This window comes from Nuphar pumila, chromosome 11 (assembly GCF_984573655.1).
Source record: "Nuphar pumila chromosome 11, dmNupPumi1.hap1.1, whole genome shotgun sequence".
NCBI lineage: Eukaryota > Viridiplantae > Streptophyta > Magnoliopsida > Nymphaeales > Nymphaeaceae > Nuphar > Nuphar pumila.
This window is the reverse complement of record NC_143259.1, coordinates 109014331-109032311: the sequence shown is the minus strand read 5'-3', so window position 1 is coordinate 109032311 and position 17981 is coordinate 109014331. Positions and strand designations below refer to the sequence as shown.

The 17981-nt window shown below is 39.4% G+C and overlaps 1 protein-coding gene across 1 annotated transcript in view; it reads right to left on the bottom strand.

Annotated features, from left to right (window-relative positions):
- The window catches only part of LOC149822776 (phosphatidylglycerophosphate phosphatase 1, chloroplastic/mitochondrial-like), a 31676-nt gene extending 14373 nt beyond the window's left edge, over positions 1–17303 (bottom strand). The window contains exons 1-4 of the mRNA XM_089981254.1: positions 16738–17303; positions 16516–16593; positions 14881–14954; positions 14691–14798 (exon numbers count right to left, since the gene is read on the bottom strand). Of these exons, the coding sequence (XP_089837380.1) occupies positions 14691–14798; positions 14881–14954; positions 16516–16593; positions 16738–17200 (723 nt within the window). The 5' untranslated portion in view covers positions 17201–17303. The remainder of the gene's footprint in view (positions 1–14690; positions 14799–14880; positions 14955–16515; positions 16594–16737) is intronic.
- Positions 17304–17981: the final 678 nt, after the last annotated feature.

Here is a 17981-nt window from a genome sequence, read left to right as displayed (position 1 = left end):
AGCTCGAATGACTAGTGTTAGAACCTTAATAGCTGTCGCATCAACCAAAAAATTGCCTATTTATCAACTTGACGTAAAAAATGCTTTTTTAAATGGAAGTTTAAGTGAAGAGGTTTATATGGATCCGCCACCCGGAATAAATATTAAGCAAGGTCAAACACTTCGGCTTTTGAAGGCATTATATGGTCTTAAACAAGCCCCTAAGGCTTGGTATGATCGTTTTAGTGATATCATGATAAAGTTAGGATTTCATTCTTGTTATACTGACACTGCTCTTTTTGTTAAAAATGCAGGTTCTAGTATCGTAATTTTGTTGCTTTATGTTGATGATATGATTATCACTGGGAATGATCAAAGTAGTATTATTAATGTTAAAAATATGTTGAAAGATAATTTTGATATGTCTGATTTAGGTTTTCTCAGATATTTTCTTGGAATTGAGGTTGCATATTCTCCTAGAGGATATATTTTGTCACAGATGAAGCTTGCTGCAGATATATGTTCTAAGTCTGGGATTTCTGATGATAAGAAGGTAGAGACTCCCGAGGTTATTAATGTCAAATTGCGGTTAGAGGATGGGGTTCTTCTGGAAGATCCCACACCTTACAGACAACTCATTGGGTCTCTTACCTATTTGACCATCACCAGACCAGATATCACTCATGTGGTTCACTCAGTCAGTCAATTTCAGCATGCTCCTACAACCGTGCATATGAGTGTGGTTCTCCGAATCATCCGCTACATTCGGAATACCATCAATAAATGGCTATTTCTATCCTCCTCTTCCTCTTTGAATCTTCTTGCTTATACTGATGCAGATTGGGGAGGTAATCCCAATGATCGAGTCTCAACTACTGGTTTTTGTGTCTTTTTAGGGGACTCGTTGATTGTCTGGCGATGCAAGAAGCAGCAGAAAGTTTCACTATCATCCACTGAAGCTGAGTACCGGGCGATGACAACCACGACAATGGAACTTGTATGGCTTCGCAGTTTGCTTAAAGACATGGGAGTTGATATTACTGAAGCTTCAAAGCTATGTTGCGACAATAAGAGTGCCATCTATATTGCAAACAATCATACTTTTCATGAACGTACGAAACATATCGAAATGGATTGCCACTATGTTCGTGACGAATTTTTACGAAGAACTATTGCTCTGCCATATGTCACTTCAGAATATCAGTTGGCGGACTTCTTCACTAAAGCTCTTTCGGCTCCTCGCTTCATGTTTCTTCTTGGCAAACTTTCTGTCATTCCCCCGTAAAGTGTGAGGGGGGTGTTAAAATGTACCTATTATATATATATAAATATTGTATATTACATCAATACCCGATAGGGGTATTTTTGTAATTTCACATAGTTGTTTTAGAAAACAACTATTTTTCTTTTTTGAATAGATGTATTTTTTACTTTTTATTTTTTTATTCTTTTTTGAGGACCTAAAAGGGGCTCCAACCATAGAGTCGTTGGAGCCCCCAACGGTCACAAATGTGACCGTTGGGGGCTCCCAACGACTCTATGGGAGCCCCCTTTTGGCTCTCCTTTTGAGGCCATTTGGACCTCCTTTTTCCTCCTCTTCCTCTTGTATAAATAGGGGTGATCCCCTTGTGTATTTTTCATCTTTGAGAGCTTCTCTCTCTTTTCAATAAGAGGCTTTGTATATTGTTGCCTTCTTAGAGGCTTGTGCTTGTATTGTCCCTTCGTGGACTTGTGATATTGTCTCTTTTATTCATTGTTGTATGTGCTTGTATGCACTCTTTATATTTCCGCAATATCTCCTTACACAAGGATGGGTCCTATGCCGAGGTGGCTTCAAGGGTGAGGTGGTGGCTTGGCTGAGATGGCATGGCTGATGTGTGATGGGCCTCACGATGGTTGAGGTGGCCGCATACGTTGGAGCTCGGGTAGCAGATCTAGATAGGCCTGGAATTTGTTTGCTTCATTCGGTCCTTGGGAGTTGGATTGAGTTTGGATCTTGGATCCTTATCCATTAATTAGAGCATTGGGTTGGGATCTTTATCTCCCAAGATTGGGTCCGCTTTGTTTGGATTAGGAGCTAGGTCCAAAGAAATTGGGACCATATCAGATTTCTCGAAAGATTCACTACTCATGCTAGTTATGCTAATCAAAATGACATCAAAGACCAACAAATTCTTCATCCAACAAATATACTTAGGTGGAAAAGCCATACTCTTCACATGAAACACAAAAAGATTCAAACTCAGCGGGTTGAAAGCCTTCACCAAGTCAATCTTTAGAATAAATGTTTGTTCCTTGGATGAGTGTAGTAAAGTTTCATTTGCCCAATGATACATTCTTGGGTTCGACAATCCTACAGAAAAACATATTGAAACAGAGAATAGTATCTCTAGTAGAACAACCTTCAATCTGTCAGCTAATATTTTCTACGAGAACTTGCAAGAGCTACTCAGATATAAAAAATCAGCAATATTTAAGGTATGTTTGGTTGTCTTAGAATAGTAAAAAGGGATCGCATGAGATTTGGAATCTCATGAGATTAAAAATCATGTGATTTGACATCTCATGTGATTCCAAATATCATGTTTGTTTAGTGTGAGGAAAGGAATCTCATTTGCATGAGATTCTTTTTTTCTCATAGCAAATGAGATTTTTTTTTTCTTGGCTATGAGATTCATTCTCTCACGTTATACATGATTGGATATACAGGATTTGGATTTATTGGTTCATGAATTGGATCTATTGGATTTGGATTCATTGATGCCTAGATTTGGGTTCGATAAAGTGATGCTAAATCAAATTTTGGATTTGCTAATATTTTTTTAATGAATCTAATAATCAAACAATGGTCATGATAAGGTACTTGATCATTAGCTAAAACCCACAAATGGAATATGAGTGCCATCAGTTGCTCCAATACAATCCTAATAATAAACAAAAGAAATTACTAATAACTATGACATATTATTATATACAAAACATACTAAAAATTTCTAACATGTACATGTTTCTTTAAAAAAAGATAAAAAAGTCGGTCGCCTTTGATCTTTGCAAGAATCTCATTGTTTGGCAGTTTCACATAATCTTTTGCAAGTTCGCATATAGCATCTAATATTAAATTGAATTATGTGCTAATTGTTTCTCCTGAATGTTGAAATATTAGCTTCATTGGGCAGGTTATTGAATATGTTTCGCCAGCAAGAAACCTCTTGCTTGATACCCACCTCACTTATTAAATAGGCTTGTTAGTATAGTGGCTGTCACACTATGGAGCTGGCCATGTCCGAAGTCATTACCTTAAGCGCAAGGAGGGGGATGCCGAAGGTGGGGCTAGAGACTGTAGTGAATGGTTTCTTTCATTATAACCCAATGTTATCAGAAAAATGACCACTTTATTCATTCTCACAAACCCTGAGTCACGCAACAATGCTAGATTTTTTAATACAGTAACAAGATGTTCAAATGCCCCTGGCTTCATTCACAATAGATCAAAGTTATTTCTAGGATGTCCTTGAAGACAGTCACACAAAATGTCTTCTACTTTGAACTGAATCACGGACATGACTTCTAATGAATCATCTTTTAAATACAAATGTAGAAATGATTACTACAATTGACATGATCGTCCATGCAGCTCTCATTACCATTTCATCAAAATCATCGCCCATTTTTATCAGAAGATGAATAACTACGATAAATTAGACATTAATAACCATAAAAACAATAAAGACAAGTAAATTAACAAGCACATTATGAAAGGAACAAACATGTTAACAACTATAAGAGCATAATACCCTAAGGCTTACAACATTGTACTAGTAGCAACACAAAATACCATAAAAGCATCCAAGGCATACAACATCGTAATACAAATCCCAAAATACTAAAGTAATTTGTTCACCTATATGCTTTTCAATCTACCTCCTATCCCCATCCACTACCCATAAATCCCATCAAATCAAAAAACTAGGACATCTTCAATATCCATCCAACTTGCCTCATTTTAGGCAGTGTCAAAAAGGCATGTGCATTTGTGTCGTCGAATAGCAGCTGAAAAGCCCAGCAATATGTTTCATCACTGAATGTCATTCTTTCCAAGAATGGCACACAACGTTCAATGAATAATAGCACCTTACTCTCCTTAACAAGATTTTGGAAATACTGACCAACATTAGCCATCACATCAATGAATTCGTCGGTTCCCCTTTTCTTTTTCTTCTTTGCAAATTTAGGGGTCTTCTTCCTCGATGGTGCTAGAGCCTAGAGCAGATGAAGTTGAAGCAGATGGACAAGTTGTTGAAGATGTAGTCATTGGGGTCTCATGTTGTGGCATGTACGACGAGAATTTATTAATATCGTTTAAACCCTCAACATCCTCTCCACCATTGGAATTTGAAATAAATCTTCATCCATAACAGGATAATAGCAATTATCATCATTTCTACATGTTGTCGTGTACATCGGACTCTTTTTCATCCCCAGCCCCATACATATTATTTCCTATAGTTGAAGTCCCTCCAAACACTTGACACAAATTGTCATACAATCTGTTTTGGTCCATGCCAGTGAGTCCCTATTTGGCTTGCAATTAGAAGGAAGGGCAACCAAGGGGAAGCTCACCGCAGTACCAACTCCGGCAAGTTCTAACCGACATCTTTTTTTCCTTTTATTTATTTTTCGGCACATATGACAATATGGTACTGTGAATTTGTATCTTAGACCTTTTGATATACCTTATAATGAAATATGCATTTTATAATATTGGTTATCATCAGCAGAACATTATTTTGAATATACACATTTTTCATCTTTTGGATCTTAGTCTTTAGGGAAATTCATATGCTTATCTACTTAAACATATATTTTGTATGACCTACTACATAAGATGACTAATATTAAATTATCAATTCTATAAAAGCAGACTTGTTGGGGCAGTCCCTACTAAGCCACGCTCTGTACTCTACAGGCCCGGAGGCAGTGATAAGTGGGCAAGGGTAGCTAGGACATTGCCCAGAAGCGATGCGTCTAACCGGCGCCCGGGGGTGGGGTCAAATAGGCAAGGGTTCCCGCACTTTGTTGAACGGGTGAGGGTAAAAAAGATAGTTCAAGACAGAGTTACCGGAAGCGCCTAGCTAAAAGGGGAAGCGCGCTTCCCCGAAGCGCGCTTCGGAAGCGCGGAACGTCGCGCTTCCCCGAAGCGCGCTTCGGAAGCGCGGAACGTCGCGCTTCCGAAGCGTGGGGGGAAGCGTCCCCCTTTTTTGGGAAGCGCGTCCCCCTTTTTTGGGAAGCGCGCTTCCCTTTAATGGGGGACGTGTTTCCCTTTAATGGGGGACGCGCTTCCCTTTAATGGGAAGCGCGCTTCCCCCTCGCTTCCCCCACGCTTCCCCCTCGCTTCCCCCACGCTTCCCCTGTTTTTTTCAATTTTTTTGTATTTTTTATTTTTTTATTTTTATTTTTTTCGCTTCCCCCTCGCTTCCGAGACGCTTCCTATGTCGCTTCCGAGACGCTTCCTAGGTCGCTTCCGAGACACTTCCCGAATCGCTCCTAAGTGGTCCCCCGCTTCCTAAAATTTTGAAAGTGCCTCGCTTCCCGCTCCCGCTTCCCGTATCGCTTCCCGCTCCCGCTTCCTCAACTGGCAACCATGGTTCAAGACCATACAATTAGGTTAGCCACTTGGAACATAGGGTCTTTAACTGGTAAGTTGGTAGAGTCAGTAGATGTTATCTGTAGGAGAAAGATTGATATTTTATGTTTACAAGAGACCAAATGGGTAGGTGAGAAAGCAAAAGTGATACAACCTTGGGGATATAAGATTTGGTATTCAGGAATATATAGGAATAGGAATGGAGTTGGGATTGTTATTAGTCGTGAGTTTATAGATAATGTAGTTGAGGTCTGTAGGAAGGGGGATAGGATTATACTTATTAAATTAGTAGTAGGTGTTCAAGAATAGACGAGATGCACCGAAACCTAGGTGGAGAGAGAGAGAGAGAGGGACGGTTGCACAATAATAGAACTCGTTAACATGTTATTAAGGTTACTCTCTATGTTAAATAGAGAGAGGCCAAAAAGAATAAATTACATCTAAGTCCATCCTTAAATTAAAATTTCAAATAACCTCTAATCTAAGAAGACTTAAACTTAAAACCACCTATTCTCAACACTCCCCCTCAAGCTGGAGCATAGATATCAATCATGCTCAGCTTGTCACAACATTTTGAGAAATTTGGTCTAGCAAGAGGCTTTGTAAACATATCTGCAACTTGGTCTTCCGACTTTAGATATTTGGTAGTGATATGACCAGCTTGAACCATATCTCTTACATAGTGGCAATCAACCTCAATATGCTTTGTTCTCTCATGAAAGACAGGATTGTTCGCTATATATGTTGCAGCCTTGTTATCACACATCATGGTCATAGGAGAGGAAACCTTCACCTGAAGATCATGAAGAACAGTACGAACCCACATCAATTCAGCAGTTGTTTGGGCCATAGCCCGATATTCTGATTCTGCACTCGACCTAGAAACCACATTTTGTTTCTTACTTCTCCAATAAATCAAGTTCTCTCAGAAACACACAGAATCCTATGGTAGATTTTCTATCCACTATAGATCCTGCATAGTCAGCATCAGAATAGGCCACTATCTCCAGAGTTCCACCTTTCCTGAACAATAACCCCTTTCCAGGAGAAGATTTTAGATATCTGAGAATCATTATAGTTGCATTCTAGTGTACCTCAGTTGGTTTGTCCATAAACTGGCTAACTTTGCTTACTGCTAAAGCAATATCCGGCCTGGTCACAGTTACATACAGTAGCTTCCCTACTAGGGAGCGATAACTTTTGCTATCAACCGGTTTTGACCCTTCTTCAAACAACTGAACTTTATGGTCCATGGGAATATTTGCTGGTTTGGCTCCCAACATTCCTGTTTCCTTTAATAAGTCAAGAACATACTTTTGTTGAGACAAAACCATCCCTTCACGGCTCCTGGCAACTTCTATACCCAGAAAATATCTAAGTGAACCAAGGTCTTTTGTAACAAAGTGTTTTTGAAGATGAGCCTTTGTGGCTTCAATAGCTTTCACATCATCTCCTGTAAGAATGATGTCATCCACATATACCACCATAACAACTATGCCTGAGTTAGTTTTCTTGATAAATAGTGTATGATCTGCCGCTGACCTATTAAAGTCAAAGCGTGACATCACTTCAAACAACTTTTGAAACCATGCACGAGGACTTTGTTTCAAGCCATAAATCGCCTTTCTCAATCTACACACCTTCTGACACTCCCCCTCAACCTCGAAACCTGGAGGTTGTTGCATGTAAACGGTCTCAGATAGATCCCCATATAGAAATGCATTTTTCACATCTAATTGGCACAAGCTCCAACCATGTTGAACAGCTACTGAGAGAACAAGACGAATGGTACCCATCCGTGCAACAGGAGAAAAGGTTTCAAAGAAATCAATACCATATGTCTGAGTATATCCTTTTGCTACTAATCTGGCCTTGTACCTTTCAATAGAACCATCAGATTTGTACTTTATTGTATATACCCATTTACATCCAACAATGTCAGCATCTGCTGAGGAATCAACTAGATCCCATGTATGCTGAGATACTAAAGCATCCATTTCTTCTTGCATAGCCAGCTTCCAGCGGTTATCAAGCTCTGCCTGTTGATAGTTCAGAGGAATAGTTTCAGCCAGGGTTACCGGAAGCGCCTAGCTAAAAGGGGAAGCGCGCTTCCCCGAAGTGCGCTTCGGAAGCGCGAAACGTCGCGCTTCCGAAGCATGGGGGGAAGCGTCCCCCTTTTTTGGGAAGCGTGCTTCCCTTTAATGGGGGACGCGTTTTCCTTTAATGGGGGACGCGCTTCCCTTTAATGGGAAGTGTGCTTCCCATCACGCTTCCCCCTCGCTTCCCCTATTTTTTCAATTTTTTTGTATTTTTTATTTTTTATTTTTATTTTTTTCGCTTCCCCCTCGCTTCCGAGACGCTTACGAGACGCTTCCTAGGTCGCTTCCGAGACACTTCCCGAATCGCTCCTAAGTGGTCCCACGCTTTCCCGCTTCCTAAAATTTTGAAAGTGCCTCGCTTCCCGCTTCCCGTATCGCTTCCCGCTCCCGCTTCCTCAACTGGCAACCATGGTTTCAGCAGATAAGGCTGAAATAAAAGTTTTCATCTGATTTCCAATTCTGGCATCGGAGACAAAATGAGATATGGGATATAAGGTACATTGTCGTGTCCCCTTGCGTAGAGCAATAGGCATGTTATCATCATCATGAAGATCACTATTGTCAGTAGAACTTACCTCAGGGGAAGAAGAAGATGAAGGCACTGGCGGAGGTGGAGCTCTACGCACATGTACCAATGGAGGATTATTAAATCTGGAAGAGGATGAAGTTTGGTTCGATAATGAGGGCACAGATTCCAAAGGAAAAGGAGGTATAGGTAATGGAAAAGACTCAACTGGATCAACCTGCAGCGGGGAACCGGTACTAGAGTAATATGGAGTGGATTCCAAGAAAGATACATCTGCACTGACATACTCTTGACTAGAAATAGGATCATAACATCGATATCCCTTTTGATTTTTGGGATAACCTATAAATATGCATTTTGTAGCTTGAGCAGCTAGTTTATCACGGTCAGGGCCAAGTTTGTGTACAAAACAAACACATCCAAATATTTTTGGCAAGAAAGAGAAGAGTGGGGCATTAGGTTTTAGGATATATAATGAAATTTGATCACCCACAGAAGATGAAGGCATGTGGTTGATCAGATAACAAGCAGTGGTAATCGCATCACCCCAGTATAACGCAGGAACATTAGATTGAATCATAATGGTTCGGGCAACATCAAGTAGGTGCCGATGTTTTTGCTTAGCCACCCCATTTTGTTGAGATGAATAGGCACAGGAAGTTTGGGGTTGAATGCCATGATCTTGGTAAAATTGTAACAGAACTTTTGATTTAAACTCAAGAGCATTATCAGTGCGAACAATCTTGACAATAGATTCAAACTGAGTTTTTATTTCAAGAATTAAGGATTTGATAATACTTGGAACTTCAGATCGTTCCTTTATTAAAAACACCCATGACAACTTAGAGAAATCATCAACAATAACAAGATAGTATCGACACTGAGTCCTAGTAGGAATCTTACTAGGACCCCATACATCTGCATGAAGAAGTTCAAAAACTTTATTACTAGACTGACTCTGACTCGAAGGGAACGAACTTCGATGATGCTTGCCCAGCTGACATGCTTCACACTGAAATGATGTAGTGGAAGGAATTTGAGGAAAGACCGAACGAAGCTTTGACAATAAAGGATGACCAAGACGACGATGCCACTGAACAGGACTGAATAAGTGTTCCACTGCAGCATGGACATTACCCACTGGATGATGTAGGTAGTAGACTCCATTTTCTTCATAGCCTCCACCAATCTTCTTCCCCGTCAGCAAATCTTGAAAATGACAACCCATCGGATCAAATATTACTCTACAATTTTATTCTTTTATAAGGCAACTAACAGAGAGTAAACTTTGAGGAAAGTTTGGAGCATGAAGAACATTTTTCAACTGTAAGGAAGAGGATATAGAAATATTTCCATGACCAACAACCGGGGAGGAACTCCCATCGACTAATGAGACTCCTCGATGAACAGTAATATCCTTTAGATCTGAAAAAACGAGTGAATTTTCACACAAGTGTCTGGATGCACCAGAGTCAATAATCCACTTACTGTTAGTCGGATGAAGATGATTTCATGTTGAGTAGGCAACACCAGCTACAAGAGGAGTGGAACTCAAAGGGCGAAGAGCTATCAGCTCATCATATTCAGCACGACTGAGGGTGATACTGTCACTTGCAGAAATATTATCATGTACATTTGTTGCCTCGAGAGTAGTAACATTTGCTTTAGAAGCATATGACTTTGAAGAAGAAGAGGTTGGTCGACCATGTTTATCCCAGCAACGATCTTCTAAATGTCCAGATTTTCCACAGAATGTACATTGAAGCTTTCCTCTGCCTCCCATACCTCGTCCACGACCTCGTCCTCTGATATTCTGAATATTTTCACGCCCATAACCAGAGGAGACAACTAGAGCAGATGACTGGGTTACAAGCTGTGATTGTGGAAGAGATATCGCAAGTCTACTCAGGCGATTGTATGCATCAGCAAGAGTAGGTACATCTTATCCAGTCAACATTTGGACTTTTGCAACAGAGAATTCTGAAGATAAGCCTGTAAGAAATCGAGCAACCATAGTCTGTTCTTGATGATCCTTCTGCTTCGAATAACAAAGAGGCCTGTGAGCATTGAGTCTTTCAAACGCAGCTTTTACTGATGCATAGTACTGGGCCAAGATCTGATCTCCCTGCTGTAAATTATATATCTCTTGTTCGACTTGCAGGATACGACTCACATTAGTCTCTTGTGAATACGTATCTCGAAGATTGTCCCACATCTGTTTGGCTGTATTATAGTAAATTAAACCATCTACAATATGGGTTTCGACACTATTCATGATCCATGACATAACTATGTCATTATCTTCATCCCAAGTAACGTATTTTCCCACCTTTTCATTGGGTTCGTCTTCCAACAAAATATGTTTTCTACGATGTCCAGACACCGACATCATGAAAGTTCTGGACCACCTGGCATAGTTAGTTTCATTCAACCTTACAGAAGAGTCGTACGAGAAGGGATTGGCAAAAGCCTTATACTCTCCAATATGTTCAATTTTGGAATCACATTTCGAAGTTTCACCCATACTGAATATTTAATTATATTTCAGCCAAAAAAAATCTGATTTACCCACTTGAATAGCAGGTTTTATAATCCCAGCAGCCACACCAGAGATAAAATCTTGACAGGCTTCAAGCAGCACATAAAATAGCGTGTGTGACAATCACGCATCAGCCAGAACCGACGACCAGCATCTATACTCAACACAGAATCCCACAACAATCAAAAAAAACTTTCACATAAACAAGACATCTTTCAACACAGCAGAGAAACACGCTTGCAACGACAGTCATAAAAATTTTCCACACAAACAGGATAATTTTCAACACAGCATAGACTCACGCTTGCTGCTTCCACGACATGAGCACAACTGAAACTAACATGCTTCTTTCCACAGCATGAAAAAACAAATCACGAAAGCATGGAAAAAAAATATCACGACCCAGTAGGGAATCATGGCAGATGTTGAAATCACGACAGATGCTGAAATCACGACAGTTGTAAATCACGACAGCTGCTACTGAAACCATATTGACACATGATGTAAATCACGACAGCTAAAAAAGGAAGCTCGTTTCTTCAAGGGACACGATAAAAAATCACGGCAACAGCACATCTCGATCACAAATAGCAGCACCTAAAATCTGTTATCAGCTGCCAAACCCAAAAAATCACGGCAGGTGGACCTCAAGGGCTCAAGGGTTACGGCTGCCAGACCTGAAGGCACACACCCACGATGCCCCTTAGATCTGATAACAGATCTGGGCCAGATCTGTCATCAAATCTCACGAAAAAAAAAATACACACCTGGTTCCAATATTTTTTTTTCCTCGTTGGTGTAGATCGATTGCAGATTGATCACGATCGATCACGCTCCTGAGATCGTAAGCTCTGATACCATGTTCAAGAATAGACGAGATGCACTGAAACCTAGGTAGAGAGAGAGGGGGGGGGAGAGAGAGAGAGAGGGACGGCTGCACAATAATAGAACTCGTTAACCTGTTATTAGGGCTCCTCTCAATGTTAAATAGAGAGAGGCCAAAAAGAATAAATTACATCTAAGTCCATCCTTAAATTAAAATTTCAAATAACCTCTAATCTAAGAAGACTTAAACTTAAAACCACCTATTCTCAACAGTAGGTACGGATATTATTAATTTTATTAGTATTTATGCACCTCAAGTCGGTTTAGATGATTTCATTAAGCGTCAATTTTGGGAAGATTTAGACGGAGTAGTACAAGGGATATCTCATGGAGAAAAGATTTTCAGCGGCGGAGACCTTAATGGACATGTAGGCATTAGTAGGGATTGATTTGAGAGTATCCATGGAGGCTATGGTATAGGAAAAAGAAACGAAAGTGGAGAAAGGATTTTAGATTTTGGTTTGTCCTATGATTTAATCTTAGCCAACACGTGGTTTAGGAAGAGGGAGTCTCACCTAGTAACATTTAAAAGTGGGGTTAATAAAAGTCAGATAGATTTTTTCCTACTTAGAAAGAGAAATAGGGGTTGTTGCATCGATTGTAAGGTTATACCGGGAGAAAGTGTAGCTACACAGCATAGAGTCTTAATTTTAGATCTTAAAATTAGAAAATGTCACAAAAGGGATAGACATAGGATAGATCGTAGAATTAAGTGGTGGGCACTGAAAGGAGTTAAACAAGGAATGTTTGTAGAACAGGTAGCTAAGGAAGCTAATTGGTGTCTCGAAGAGGATGCAAAATCAATGTGCAATAAGATAGCGGGTTGCATGCGAAAGGTGGCGAAGGAGGTTTTGGGTGAGTCTAAAGGCGGTGCACCGCTAGGTAAGGATACACCATGGTGGAAAGAAGATGTCAAATTAGCTATTAAGGTTAAAAGAGAGTGTTATAAAAATCTAAGTAAGAGTCGTGATAATGAGAATTTGGAGAAGTATATGGTAGCAAAGAAGGAAGCTAAAAAAGTAGTTTGAAACGCGAGGGATAAGGTATATAAGGAGGTCTATGACAAGTTGGATACCAAGGAGGGCGAAAAGGATATTTATAGGCTTGCAAAGATGAGAGATATAAAATCGAGGGATCTAGGTATGGTTAGATGTATCAAAGATGCAACGCAAAGGGTTTTAGTTAAATATGAGGAGATTAAGGAGAGATGGAAAGATTATTTTGATAAGCTATTTAATGGAAGACATGCCCAGGATCTTGAAGACTTTTCCATTCCTTTTCATGAGATAAATCGTGACTTCATGCGCAAGATTCAAAAGAAAGAAATTGCAGAGGCTTTGAAGAAAATGCAATCCAGAAAGGCAGTTGGCCCGGATGGTATACCTATCGAGGCTTGGAAATGCTTGGGAGAGAAAGGTTTAGTATGGTTGGAAAATCTTTTTAACAAGATTTGGCGGACAAATAAGATGCCTAATGAGTGGAGGAAGAGTACTTTGGTGCCTCTCTATAAGAATAAGGGTGATATACAAGATTGCACAAACTATCATGGTATAAAACTCATGAGTCATACTATGAAACTTTGGGAGAGGGTGATTGAGTATAGGTTGAGGAAGGTTGACATGATATCGGAGAATCAATTTGGTTTTATGCCTGGAAGATCAACTATGGAAGCTATACATCTTCTTAGACAACTTATTGAGAGATATAGAGAGGGGAACAAAGATTTGCATATGGTTTTTATTGATTTGGAGAAGGCATACGATAGAGTACCTAAGGATGTTCTCTGGTGGACAATGATGAAGAAAGGTATCTCTCTCAAGTACATTAGTATAATTAAAGATATATACGAAAGAGTAGTAACCAATGTCCGCACTTGTGGAGGGGTGACAAACAATTTTCCTATAACGGTTGGGTTACATCAAGGATCTACATTAAGCCCTTTCCTTTTAGCTATAGTGATAGATGAACTTATGAGATCAATTCAAGAAAATGTGCCATGGTGTATGTTATTTGCTAATGATATTGTTTTGATTGATGAGTCTAGAGCTGGGGTTAATGCTAAGTTAGAATTATGGAGACAGACTTTGGAAGCAAGAGGTTTTACGTTGAGTAAGAGTAAGACAGAATATATGGAATGTCGGTTTAGTAAGCAACGAAGTAGTGATGAGAGTGTAGTGAAGCTTGGTGAGCAAGAAATAGCGGTGGATGGTTGTTTCAAATATTTAAGATCTATCATTCAAAAGAATGGAGAAATTGATGAAGATGTAAATCATAGGATTAAGGTTGGGTGGATGAAATGGAAAAGTGCAACTGGAGTGTTGTGCGATCGTAGAATGCCATTGCGGTTGAAGGGAAAGTTTTATAGGATGACAATTAGACCCGCTTTACTGTATGGTACGGAATGTTGGGCTGCCAAGAGACATCATTTTCAAAAAATGAGTGTAACTGAGATGCGTATGCTTCGATGGATGTGTGGAAAGACACTAAAAGATAAGATTCGGAACGAGGAAATACGTAAGAAGGTAGGCGTTGCATCCATTGAAAATAAGATGAGTGAGAATCGTTTACGATGGTTTGGGCATATTCGGCGAAGGCCTAATGATGCTCCGGTTAGAAGAATGGAGAAATGGGAAAATATATTAGCTAAAAGAGGTCGGGGTAGGCCTAAGAAGACTTGGATGGAGATGATAAGAAAGGATATGAATGCTTTGAACCTCACCGAGGACATGACATTGGATAGAAATGAGTGGAGGAGAAGGATTCATGTAGAGGACCCAAAATGATTTTCTTTTTGGTTCATATCGCCGACCCCAAATGTTTGGGATGAAGGCGTTGTTGTTGTTGTTGTTGTTGTTGTTGTTGTTGTTGTTGTATAAAAGCAGACTTGTCCCCTTAATTAAGGTTGAGAACTTGAGACTGAACTCTATTCATCTATATCCTTCATAAATAAAAAGTATCACTGAAACGAAATGATGGCCTGCCATATAAAAGTAATAAACAAAAGTCCCGAAGACGCACCTGCTTGACAACATTAGGCTCTTCAGTTAATGTTAATGGTTCTGTTAAGATGGTTAAAAAACCATTTCTGTTTCCATACACAATGTCCGTGAAAACACGGTCACCAACCTGCAATAATTAAACATATTAATATATTATGATCTCAAGTTAAAAGCAAACAAATGATAATAGTATCACTACATTTTCCTACCATGACCAGGAAAGATGCATTGTACCCGAAGTACTTCTCTATATCTTCAGCTGAACCTGCAGGCTTCTTTGTTCCTGTTATTTAAAATGAATAAGCCTTTTGCCAAGACAGGATTGGAATGTCAAGTTTTTGTACCATTGTACTACAAGAACAGGAAGAATGCAACCTTTTTGTTTTCTTGGAGGAAAAGGAATAATGCAACATTTTGTTTTATAATGATGGACACCTTGTTTAAGTGTCGCATGGATGAGCCGATCCTAGGTCAACAAACTCTAGGTTAATAGGGCCAGACCAACTAAGCAAGCTCTTACACATCGAATAAGATAATTCACCAAAAAAAAACCTCTATACTGATGGTGGTTGGTACAGATAAAGGGTCAAGTATAGGTACACATACAAATATAAAACCTGCATATTGAACCAATTGTGTTCTGTACCTGGCCTATGTGACATAGGCAATAACCTTATGATACCAAGAAGCAAAAGTCACAGAAAAATGAACTGTAGAAAATTCTCATGAAACCTAGAGCATGGCATGTCTATTTACATGTCGAACTTGAAAAGATATCTTTGAGTCTTCAAACTAAGTCTATAAGCATATTAGAACATTGTCTCCACTCGTCCTTCTTTGACAAGACTAAATGGCATCTATGGTTCATAAGCTCCAGCTTCAGGGTTTCAAAAGTTTCAACAACCAAGAGAATCTATTACACACATAACGTGATGACCAAGATCAACCTACATTTCATATAAGTAGTCATGCCCTTACCAGATTTTCAATTGAATAAAGTGAACTTTCCAGCCAAAGCTAGCATAAGAAGAGAAAAAAAAGGGCATCCTTCAGCATGTACTAATCCACTGCCAAAGTGACATGCAACTAATAGTTTTGAAAACTGGAGTCCGAAGAATGGAAATAAGAATATGATGGAAGCTGGTCATTGGTTTTAGAATTTTTCAAGTCTTGGAGATTAGGCTTTAACTACACGACTTTATGTGCATAGTGAATTTAAAATTTCAGCCTCTTGATATATTAATCTTGATTAACTTGGATTGCATAAGAATTATAGGCTGATAACCATAACCAATGCAAATCAAATAGAAAGAAAAATCACGAGCTCCTAGAAGGTGAAAAATCGATGTAATATAGAGAAAAGATTTAAATTAAGCATCTACCCTCAATGTTGATTATTAATGTAACACAAACCTAATATTTTGATGCTTCTATTTGATAAAGTTCAATTAAATCTATTTATCAAAACAGAAAGCAGACAAGAAGTTCCTCAAAGAAGAGATGGTTGCATAATTTTTGTCTGATTCAGAGTTCCGCAATGCGGAGTATGGAATGGACCAACTAAGATCTACTATAACCAACTGCACAAACTTCCCCTCGGATAAGTCATACCAGCACATTAAAGCAGACCACAATTAAATCTATTTATCTCATTTCCCTTTACAAATAGGAGCAGACAATCCACACAAACCATTCCATTTTCTCAATGTTCAATCAAAGTGACAAAACGCTGCTTTCAAAGACACACAGTTACCAATCTCCAGATACACTGAACGATCGCCAACAAAGAAATGCTCGCAATAACTACAAGAAACAACAAATGGGTACTCAAGAATATCACTTGCCATGCCTTATCACACCAACTCCCGTCGATCTTTCCAACGCTTTAGCCTTCGAACCATCCGGATCATACTGATACAGACCTACTCCGCCACAAAACACCAAAAAAAAACGACAAATTAGACGAATAAACGAGTACACGCATCAGAATTAAAGAAAAAACAGCACTCTTAGTCGCGCATCTCATAAAAATCGACCGGAATCGATGGCCGCGACGAAATGGGTACCTGCGGAATTGCTCAGAATCGCAACATTCCCTTGAAAAACGGACTTGCAGTGGTCGACGGAGTCGGAGAGGGAGGGCCAGATGGAGTCGGAGTAAGGTGCGGTGAGGGTGTTGTCCTTGTCGAAGACGACTCCCTTGAAGCCGCGGTTTTCGAGGTCCTTCCAATCGATCGTGCGGATGTCGAGGACGGAGAGGTGGGGAAGGGCGAGCTGGTGGTCGCGGAGAACGACGCCGACTGAGGAAGCGATGCCGGCGGAGTTAAAGCTCTGGCCCAACTTCCCCCACATGGCTTTCTGGTCGATGGGTGGACAAGGAAGGGGATGGTCCCTCGGTGGTCTGCTGCCGTTGTTTTGGAGTCGGAGAGTGGCAAGAGAAGAGGAGGAGGAAGGCGGGCAACGAGAAGGTCGAGAGACGAGGATGGCGTCAGAGGCAAGAGTGAACGAGGGTGATGATGATAACAACATGTTGCTCCAAAATCTCGCGAGATTTCATCATCTCTCACTGACGAGAGGACGTATGGGAGGAGAACGAAGGCATTTCGTGCGTCGGTCACAGCGCGAAGCGCTTGAAACGGCAAAATATCGCCGTCCTTTTACTCGTGAGAAACCGAAAATGTTTATTTTTCGTGCATTAAAAAAATATAGTTAACAAAAATTCAAAAATATAACAAAGGATATAAAAATTCAAAAATAAGAATTATATCTTTTATTCATAGAATGTTGTTCTCTGCCAAATCCAATTGGACTAGATGCTGACATGGTATCGTTTTTGGAAACAATTTCTGACTATGAACGCGATGGAATCATAGTGACAAAAGTAAAAATGGCAAAATCTCGGCTGAAAACTCATAGAAAATTAAAATTTATTGTAAATCTCATTTTTTGGCAAAATTTTGGCAATATAAAAAAAATTTATGAATAAAAAATTAAAACACATGAATTTATTATGATAAATAACCAATAAAAACATAAATATCATGTTTAAAATGCAATATTTATGTTTTCGATGAAAAAATCATGATAAATTATAGTTTTTAACTTTCAGATCAATTTTCATGAGATTTTCATAAATCTCAACATGTTTGGAAGCAAGAAAAACTCTCCTAGGAAAAAAAATTACCTACGAGAAGTTTTGATATGATATCTTTTCTAAAATGAACATTTTTCACTTGTTTGGGTAGCATGAGAAAAATAAAATGAAAAATCTTTAAAAAAATGAGATAGAGGAGAAGATAGTGGTGGAGCT